Source organism: Antrostomus carolinensis, unplaced genomic scaffold (genome assembly GCF_000700745.2).
Source record: "Antrostomus carolinensis isolate BGI_N321 unplaced genomic scaffold, ASM70074v2 scaffold14685, whole genome shotgun sequence".
Classification (NCBI taxonomy): domain Eukaryota; kingdom Metazoa; phylum Chordata; class Aves; order Caprimulgiformes; family Caprimulgidae; genus Antrostomus; species Antrostomus carolinensis.
Genome location: NW_010315842.1, coordinates 363 through 10,592, shown reverse-complemented (window position 1 = coordinate 10,592; position 10,230 = coordinate 363). Strand labels below are relative to the sequence as shown.

The 10,230-nt window shown below is 42.0% G+C and overlaps 1 protein-coding gene across 1 annotated transcript; it reads right to left on the bottom strand.

Annotated features, from left to right (window-relative positions):
* Positions 1–602: 602 nt before the first annotated feature.
* Positions 603–9,877, bottom strand: JMJD6 (jumonji domain containing 6, arginine demethylase and lysine hydroxylase). The gene is made up of 6 exons (XM_010168088.2): positions 9,484–9,877; positions 6,219–6,505; positions 4,601–4,736; positions 4,343–4,481; positions 3,071–3,198; positions 603–1,458 (listed from the first exon to the last, which is right to left on the bottom strand). The coding sequence occupies exons 1-6, from the start codon at positions 9,741–9,743 to the stop codon at positions 1,422–1,424; spliced, it is 987 nt and encodes a 328-aa protein (XP_010166390.1). The 5' UTR covers positions 9,744–9,877; the 3' UTR covers positions 603–1,421.
* Between the last annotated feature and the right edge of the window lie 353 nt (positions 9,878–10,230).

Below are 10,230 nucleotides of genomic sequence, written 5' to 3'. Positions count from 1 at the left end.
GCTTTGTTGGACTCCAAAACATAAGAGGATCTATTAAATATATTAAGAAGCCATTTTAATTGCTTCAATTCTTCCTGTGTCTTAACATGTGTGAACACTGCAGTTACTGCTGTGACTACAACTTTTGAAGGCCAGCAGCCTTAAAGTGCCAATGTTTGAGATTTCTTTTACAGTCTAACTGCAGCAAAATCTAAGTCAGCATGAAAAAAAAGGGAAATTGTTCTGATGTGTAATGTTACACAGCTGTTTGAAGAGAGCAATCTGGTCAGTTTTAATTCACCTTCAAATTTAAATAACTTTCATTGAGGAAAATGGGATTAAATGAAGAAGTGAAAAACAGATGGGAGAAACTGGGTCACAGAAGATCTGAGAGCTGCAAGTCAAGAGATGATTGCTGCATTCACAAGTATCGGGTGAATGTGCACTTTCCCTGTGAGAATTTGTCCTTCTTATTTTGTCATGAAAGTTAGGACCTGGACTAGATTTCAGGAAATCAAACCAGAAAAACTGTAGTAGGGGCCCTACCAGCCACTGCTAGATTAATTTGGAGTGGGTGAGTCTGACTTGGATTTTTTGATACAGCTAGGAAAGGAATTTATTGTTGTTACCATGTAAGTCAGACTTTTATCAGTTGTTGCCTAGTGCTAAACATCACACCTGCACCTAAAGGGTTGTAATTACTGGCAAATGCTGACTTTTTCCCCAGTTTTTGCTGTGCAAGAAACTCCAGGATTCTCCTGCTCCATCAAGCTTTCTATCGCAAGGTGCTAGCGCATCTTTGTTATCAGTCATCACAATGGACACAGAGCAAAAGCAAATGGACTGTTGCTGGTTAAGGTGTTGCACCTTAGATGTACACATGTAGATTAAGACCACAAAAGATGCTTCAGGTTGGTGGTCACCTCCGCTGAAGTTGCTTCAGTGTTTGGAGCATTCATACCACCTTCCCTTCCTGAAATTCTGGTGCGAGATCCGCTGGCCAAAAGGGCTGGTGTTCCTTTCCTCAAGTGTACAGGACAACATGTAAACATATGACAGTGTCAAAGCAACGCAGGTTTTTAAGATTTCACCTGCTGGTTTTTAAAAAGCGTTCTTTAAAAACTGACCGTTGTCTTCCTTGCCAGTTATGTGAACCATTAAATACTTGGCATGTCCTTACCCAAAGCTGGGTTCTTAGTGCACTCACTCGGGGCGCAGAGGGGACAAAGCATTGCACAAGAACGGAGAGTCGGGGCATTCCCCTACAAGTTATTAAGGAGCCAACCTTCAACAGCACATAATGAAGACGGATGTCTGGATCAAGGAGAGTGACAAAAACTTAAGGACTGTGAGAAACAGAAGCAGAAGGGGGTAGAACAGAGCTGGCTGGCTGCTAACGGAGCTTCGATCGGCAGCTGCCTCTAGGCGGGTGTTGTTATCTCTCAAGGGTAGCTGCGGCCTCCACAAGATTCCCTAATCCTGTCAAAAAAAGTACAACTGCCTGTCAACAACCACAGCATTTCCCCTCACGTCAGGACATAAGATTGCAGCATGCAGGTTAATAGTATGCTTATTCTTCCTAAAGAACCAAGGTTTTATGTTTGGAACTGTTTCTATCAAATAATCCATCACACAGCTGGAGTAGAAAGCCCTCCCATCGACAATCAAACATACAGAAGGAAGAACAGTGAAACCTGGAAAGCAAATGTTCTTAGCAATGTGCTAATTTTTAATATTTAAGGTATTAATTTCAAAATTTGAAGTGCAAACAACTTAAAAATGCACAGGATTTTCAGAAGAACAGATCTGAACTTGTGCTCTGCATTTTTACAGCTTTTTTTTTTTTTTTAATAAAACAAAACCAGGGCCTGCATAAAGGTTTATTATCTCCTGCTGCTTACTCCCTGCCTGAAGTCACAACTGGCTCCTGAAATGGGATTTGACAATGTCGTAACAAAGGAATTGTTAAAACCTCCAGGGCAAAATAAACAGTACAGTTCTCTCCAACTGTGTAATGCTGCTCTGTGCTTGTAATTCAATTGTATGCAGTTATGAGCACCTGAAAACGAGAGAGCAATCAATCACAGCAAGATAAACGGCAACACGCACAGGAGCAAACAGGTCTTCAGGCAGTACCCTGGCACTGGGAAATCAGGCATGATACTGGGAATCCGAGATTCCTCAGGTCAGTTACTATTGCACACCTTCTTTAGCAGGCCACACAGTAAGTCGCCACAGCACTTGCATCCATGCCAAACCTGGAGCATCCGACAGCTCAATAACTAGACAGCACCTAATGCAGGTAAGCGGCTAATACAGCAGCATCAGTTAACCAAACTGCCTAAGAATTTTGGCAAGTCTCTGCTAGATGAGAAAAATGCTTCATTTAGCAGTTCCTCCCTGCAGGGTACTCCCAGATTCCCAGTGTTTCACTGTTTTTTACCTGGTAAATCCAGAGAACTTCCTTCCTTGGCAATTTTACACTAAGCAATATCTATCCTTGGTTCTGCAATATTAATGTTCCCTCCCTCCAGACTGACTAGAAACTTGGGTTTTGTTTGTTTGTTTGTTTTTTAATAGGTAAACACAGACATTTAGGATGAATCTTGCCTTTAACAGGTAAACCAGTGGGCCAAATTGAAGTAATTCAGGCAACAATAAGAGAAACCATACAACTACTTGAAGGTTTTCCATTTGGACAAGATGGCATTGAAATCTGAGTCTTGCCTGATCATTCCTCATCTTTAACTGTTTACTACTCGCTTGTGCTCTCTGAAGAACACAGTTAAAATATCCCACCTCTCCCATTAAAAAAAATAAAATACTTTCTCTATTAAAAGAGACAACTAGGAAAAGTAACAAAACTGTTTATTAAATAAATTATATATATTTTTTTTTTAAATCAAGAATCTTAGTTTTCAGTTTGAAGCAATTAAAATAGTTCACAGAGGGAATATCACCACTGGCCAACTGCTTTACATTCTGTAAGGGACCCCTTGCTCTCCATCCCTCTGTCCTGACGAATCCTGATCTTAACTCTGCCTTGTATTGTCTTTTGCTTGTTTAAAAACAACAGTTGTCATCAAGTCACCTGGAGGAGCTGCGCTCTTTGCTCACACAGTCATCCTGGGAAGTTGTATCACCGTTACCCATCATGCTGCATGTTCTCCTCTTTTTCCTCCGGTGCATCATCCCCTCTGTCTCAGAGCCAGAGTCACACTAAAGCACAAAGACATGAAACCAGAATTCAGAGAAACCTAGTAAACTGTTTGTGCTGTGGAAGTCATTGTAAGAACTATCTCAGCAACCCTGAGTAATCAATATTCAAAGAACATGCTACTTCAGATTAGACACATGAAAATGAATTTCAAAATAAGTGTTTAAAAAAAGGAACAGGTGTGTTCTTAGATTTCATCACTGACTAAGCAGGCTTGGGGCAAGACAATTGATGTGTTCATTTTGGCTCCCAGAAGGACCCAATTTTCCAAGAGCAGACTCTGCTTTCTGAAGCACTGAGGTACCTAGAAAAGCACCCTGTGAGAACTGACCGTCTTGGTTTTGGATCCTGTTCCCCTTTTCCATTTTTAAAATATCCATTTTGCAGCCATCTTACACAAGCGTGGCTTAGCTAATCGAGTGACAGGTTTATACACAATATAAACACAGATCATAGAATCCCAGACTGGTTTGGGTTGGAAGAGACCTTAAAGATCATCCAGTTCCAACCCCCCTGCCATCAGCAGGGACACCTTCCACTAGACCACGTTGCTCAAAGCCTCATCCAACCTGGCCTCCAACACTTCCAGGGAGGAGCAGCCACAGCTTCTCTGGGCAACCTGGGCCAGTGTCTCACCACCCTCACAGTGAAGAACTTCTTCCTAATATCTCATCTAAACCTCCCCTCTTTCAGCTTAAACCCATTTCCCCTTGTTCTGTCATTAACTGCCCTTATGAAAAGTCCCTCCCCAGCTTTCTTGTAGCCCCTTCAGGTACTGGGAGGCCGCTATAAGATCTCCCCGGAGCCTTCTCTTCTCCAGGCTGAACAGCCCCAACTATTTCAGCCTGTCTTCATAGGAGAGGTGCTCCAGCCCTATGATCATCCTGGTGGCCCCCTCTGGACTTGTTCTAGCTGCTCCAGGTCTCTCTTGTGATGGGCCAAATTAATTTTGAAATATAAAGAGAGGCTTCAGCAAACAGAACCTGCTAAGACCACAGGCTCCTCCAACCACATGGATTTATTTAGTTGCTTTCTATTGATTTCTTCTGCAAGACGTGAATATTAGGATGAGGACACATGATCAGGTATGGAAAAAACCAATATAATTGCAGGATATGGATCACCTAGTGCAGTAAAAAGCATTACCTCTGAATCCGAGTCTGAGGAGCTGGAACTTGAGGAACTAGAAGAATCACTAGAACTATCGGAAGCAATACCAGTAGATTCCTGCAGGTCAACTGAATCAGCCAAGGCTGCCAAGTCAGGATGTTCCTGCTTTAGGATCCTAAATACAGTTGAAATTTCAGAGTTAGCCTTTGAAGTAACACTGCAGTTAACAAACAGGGTATTTTTGATGTTTGTTTTAAATAGAGAATATGAAAGGGAAGCTACTACATCTCTTACCTGTACCATTTCCGTGACAATTTGGGTCTCCCTCTTACTGTCTTGTGCCACACCACAGGGAAGTTGGTACAGCTGGCAAAGTTTTGCGTGATGGCAATAGTCGTGTCAAGATTGAGAACTACATGCCACCAGCCACCTATAAATACAACCCCAATGACCATTTCTGGTTACACAGCAAAAAGCAAGTTCAAGAACAGCCATGAACACTTTTCCCATAGCACAGGTGGGAACTGGACCTTATCTCCCAAACCCAGGTGAGTTTGCCACGATGTCGCCTTTCCTCAGTCTTATTGGCTTAGCTAATTGAGTGACAGGTTTATACACAATATAAACAAAGATCAAACAAACCAAATTAATTTTGAAATATGAAGAGAGGCTTCAGCAAACAGAACCTGCTAAGACCACAGGCTCCTCCAACCACGTGGATTTATTTAGTTGCACTGGCTCCAACCCTTTACAGACTGTTGTTATGGATGGCTGCTCAATGCTCTGACCAAATTATCCAGCTCAAAAATGGGACTGAAGATCTGACTTGACAGCAGCACACTGGCTACTGACAGCTTATTTAATAGCAAGAGCCATTGTAACCCAGACCACACAGAGACCCTTCTCTGTTAAGCTGGAGAGCACTTTCCATGCTGGTTTAGTAAGGTTCTTATGACTACAGACTAACCTTTCATTTAAAAATAGATGCCAATAATGTTTCCCCACACAGGATAAAAATAGACAGTGATGTTCTTACAACCCACTTAGAACCTCATAAAAAGACTAAGGAAGCAGTTTAATGGAACCTGACAGCTACAGAACCTTAACAGAAGGTACACCGAGGAGTCACTACTGGGTGCCAAGACAATCACAAGGCACTCTTCAAACATGAAGTCAGCTGTGTGTTAGAGATGAGTGACGTGGAGAGACGCTATGGGCCACGCTGCTCAAAAATGACACCAAATTTAGAGGTAAGAATTTGGAACTGAACTCACTCCCTTTACCCACTAGCCACCTCACCTCCCAGTTATAACGGGCACACAACATGCAGCCACTCAGAGAACAGCATCTTTATCAGATGTTTCTTTTGCTTTTTGTTTGGAAATGCAAGACTGAGCATAACCACATACAGATGGGTGGAAAGTGTCAGTGCCTTTAAGTAGTTCTTTTCCCACAGCTTAGAAAAATTAATATGCAGTCAGTCTACTCAGGCTACAATATTCAGTCTGGAATTTACCACACTATATATAAACTAAAAATTTTTTGTCTAAGAGTTAGGAGTACTCAAACACCTCTATTATTTTTATGCCTTGACAGTTTCCTACTACTGCAGTTTAGTTCAGGATCACATTCCTGTGATGCTGCAACTCAAGTCCCACTTGTTTTGCCATCTGTACCACATGCAATCCTATGCTACAGGCCACAGGTGTTGCAGGACATTCAAAAATAACTAAACAGTCTCAAAAAAGTGCCTCACAATGTATATGCCTTTTGAAACAGCTCAGAATAATTTCTTTTGTAAGAGCTGGGACATATAAGAAAGCTGAAATACTCTCTTCATCTCTACTACAGATACATGTTAAAAACATGCTTTAATCTCCCAGATTTCCCTACTGGAGAGATTTGTACGTACCTGGCACAAAAACTGTCTCTCCTGGTTTCTGTAAGATTTCCAGGGGTTTGAATTCAGGGGGCCAGGTGGGGAGCTGTGTCCTAGGGTAGATGACATTGAACCAAGTGATAGCCTCATCCTGCTGGTTCCCTCCCTCTTCTCGTGTCACTTTGATCAGCTCTCGAGGAGTGCTGGTAGGGAACAGGCACCAACGCTTATGTCCCTGGACTAAGGCATTCCATGCACTAGTTCCCAAGGGATCGATGTGAATTCCTGTTCCAGAACGAGGTGGACCCATCACAAACCATCTGCATGAGAGGAAAAAAATCCTTTAGTCAGAGAGCAAGCAAGTAGCTACCTTCTCTTTTCTCCACATTAAACAGAAAGTTACAGCTGTTAATTTCACATACAGTTAGAAATCGAGGTACTACAGAGGAAGTTACAGTTCCTTCATTTACCTTCTTGAGATTGTTAGGCTACACTACAGCAAAAGATACGACATGGATTTAACCTAAAAACAGCATGATTTGGGACAGGAACGACTCTAGGACATGAAAGAAAGTGAAGATAGCTTTTTAAAACAAAATGTAGCTATGGAACAGAAACAGTTCTTCAATAAAATATATAATTATTTCAGGGTTTATGAACGTGATTAAGTCATAATATCCTGCATTAGGATCCTTACTATGCAAGAGGATTCTCCTAATCCTATGTTTTTCTAAAATTCTCTACTCATAAATGGAAGCAGAGCTGCAGAACAACGAGGAACAAAAGGCAACACAGTAAGGAACAAAGTTACGCAACCCTGGCCTCCCTCTATGCCTTCTGTTCCTTTACAACAGGCTTTTCATCCTAACATGTAACTACTTGGAGCTTATTCTCCAGTGACCATTCAGGATTTGGTGTGTATATTCTCATTCCACATTTGCAAGGTTTACTTCTCTCTATGGAGAACTTTATCTGCTACACACATTTAACAGCAACAGCACCTTCAGTTGTTCGTTTCCCCTGTAACAGAACAGTGAGATCCACCATGCCAGATAAAGCTGTGTGAGGGAGATGAGTTATTATCAGGCATCAAGAGGCAAAAAACCAGCAACAATTGTTTAAGGGGCAGTGGAGAAGGTAGCAACTAAAGCACCAACAAGACCCCTCCACTGTGTGGCTGACAGGCAGCTGATACACAGCAAGAGTTCAAAGGTTCATAAGATACCCAAAGCCAGCAAGCTCTCCACCTCCTCTTTCCACTGCAGGTGTAAGTTAAACTGGTTTCCAAGTATGACTTGCTAGCATCAGTTGCAGGGCTGTAAGTTTGGTTATCAAGCTGTGCTCTTCCTACTTCACAAAGGAGCCATAAAAACATCAAAAAGCAGGTATTTGTCACTTTTATTGTCAATTCACTCTTTCGATTCCTATTAGCTTTGGAGAGCTAATTAAACCACAAGCAGAAGAGTCAAAGCTTTTATTAAGAAGTCAGAAGATATTAACACAAAGATCTGTCTGGTGCACAGACACACTGTTCAATACTATTTTTCTGACTAAAACCTGAATCTACACACACAGAAGATTTTAAAGTCCTTATTTATCAATACTATCATTTAACAGCGGCTTCCTCCAGGCATTTAATTTACAATGAACATAACCCAATTTGCCATAAGACATCAAATACACCATTAACAACTTCATCTCCTGCAACTTCAATTTGAAAGTAAAAAAAAAACCCAAAACCCCAGCCTCCCTCCAAACTCAAACAGCTGCTTCAGCAAATGGCTTCCAAAAATTACTGCCCTTATTTTGAAAAGGAACAGCTCTAATAAAGAAGTTTGAAACAGCACAAGTTCTTACTTTAAGATCTAGACACTATCACCTCTCAATCCAGAGGTCAATCTGCACAGTGATCACATGATTAGAAAACACCACTTCCTCCTGGATTTGCATAATTATGTTCTTAAACTACTGGATCCGCTTCACCCGTTCCTGTAGGCAGATGAAACCCCAAACTCGTTAGTGTGCCTCATCAGAGGCATCAGGTGCTCTCTTGCATCACTCATCTCTCAAAAAAATGATAAGAGCCTCCAACAAACTCACTTTTTCCAGGACAAAGTACAAGAACTGAATACCAAGATATCACAAGCAAGAAGCTCAGCTTGTGCCTGCAGGTGGGGAGGGTGTGGGGGGAAAGAGGTATCAATGTAAGTGAGTCACAACCAGATTATCTAGTTTACCTGTAACTTGGATAAACGATTCCCAGTTCTGTAAGTGTATTCAGTTTCTGTTAGAGACTACACCTGGTGTGTGTGCTTCTGCATTTGATCACAGCACTGTGTGTTTTGCTTAGAAGCAAATTATAAAGAGAGTCTGTTATAACACTGTAAAAACACCTACTTCAATGACCTTAAGCAGAATTAGTTCCACACTTCACTCCTGCAAAAGCAGGATTACAGACACGTGAAAGATCGCAGAGAAGAGTGCTGTTAGTCATTCCTTGTTCTACTTCATTAAAAAAACCCCAAAACAATAAAAAACCTACATCACAGCCTCATGTCACTCAAAGGACAAGGCATTCCCTGACAATTATAATGTGGCTGTAAAGACTTTAATCACTTGGGAGCATTCAGCTTACGCTCATACTGCTAGGAAGTGCTGTATTAACATACAGAGAAGTCCCTTTTGTATCTAGCAGCCCAAATGCAAGGTTGTTGCATTTGAATTCAGGACTGAAGTGCCATTCCAATCCTTTTCCAATCAGATGCAAAAAGCTGAAAAGACTACAAAGATATGAAATATTGTTCTCTCCCAAAATCATCTGAAGGGGCACTAAGAACTAGTCTCCACACTTCACACTAGCCTAGCTTAAGAACTTTACCTTAAAAGGACTGACTCATAATTAAGAAAAATCCCACCATGTACATAAGCCACTGGTGCAAAACCCAGGAGCTAGTCCTGAGGTGCTTAAAATTTGAAAGCTAGAAGGCACACGTAGCAAGAAATTAATCTTCACAACTTTCTGTAGCTATGTAATTTTTTTTTAAACCCAAGAAGTGAGGTAAATTGACTTAAAAAAAAAGAAAAAAAAAGCATAAACTTGTAGCAACACTGGGAGCAGAACCAGCAGTTGTGATACACAAACCTGCCCTTCCCTCCCTCTGGGTTACAGATGTACTCTCATTTCAAAACAGCGGCCATAAAGCCAACACTTTGTTTTATACAAGACAATCATCCCTATTTAGGAATAGCTAATGAGATGGGAAATACCTACTTTTACCCTGCTGTCACTGTACTCTACCTGTAAGGTGGCCTCCTTTTCTCCCCTGCATACTGAAACAGATCATCAGTGAAGAATTTGGGCACTTTGTAGTCCTCCAGGAGTTTCCTGCGCTTGGGATGCTCTCCATAACTGCTGTCAAAGATGTAGAGCGGGCTGTCATCACGTGTGGTTTCCATGTACTCTATGTAGTATTTCATCTTCATCTTCACAGAATAACCGTCGTTGTCCTCCCCACATTTGAACTTCTGGTTCCTATACTTGCGTTTCAGTCGTTCCATAGTCCACTTCTCTTGGGCAGACCAGCCCACCTGAGCATTCAGCAAGACCACAGGCTTGTAAGGTTTTTCATAACGCTCAACAAATTCCTCCACTGTTAACTGGAGTGCATCTGCCCTCTCCACGTTATCCTGTGAAACCAAGAGAGGAATACAAAACAGTTTGTTCAGCCTGGAGAAGAGAAGGCTTTGGAGAACCTTATAGCAACCTTCCAGTTCCTAAAGGAAGGCTGAGGAAGGACTTTTTATAGAGGCAGGGAGTCATAGAACAAGGGGTAATGGCTTTAAACTGGAGAAGGGGGGATTTAGATGAGCTAGGAGGAAGAAACTCTTTCCTGTGAGGGTGGTCAGACACTGTCCCAGGTTGCCCAGAGAAGCTGTGGCTGCTCCTCCCTGGAAGTGTTGAAGGCCAGGCTGGATGAGGCTTTGAGCAACCTGGTCTAGTGGAAGGTGTCCCTGCTGATGGCAGGGGGGTTGGGACTGGATGAGC

Coding starts and splice junctions, on each gene's coding strand:
- JMJD6 (XM_010168088.2), bottom strand. CDS start 9,743: ATGGAACGACTGAAACGCAAGTATAGGAACCAGAAGTTCAAATGTGGG. Junction 6,506..9,483: donor AAAAGGAGGCCACCTTACAG/GTAGAGTACAGT, acceptor CCTCTCATGCAG/ATGGTTTGTGATGGGTCCAC. Junction 1,459..3,070: donor AAAGAGCGCAGCTCCTCCAG/GTGACTTGATGA, acceptor TTTTTTTGACAG/GATTAGGGAATCTTGTGGAG.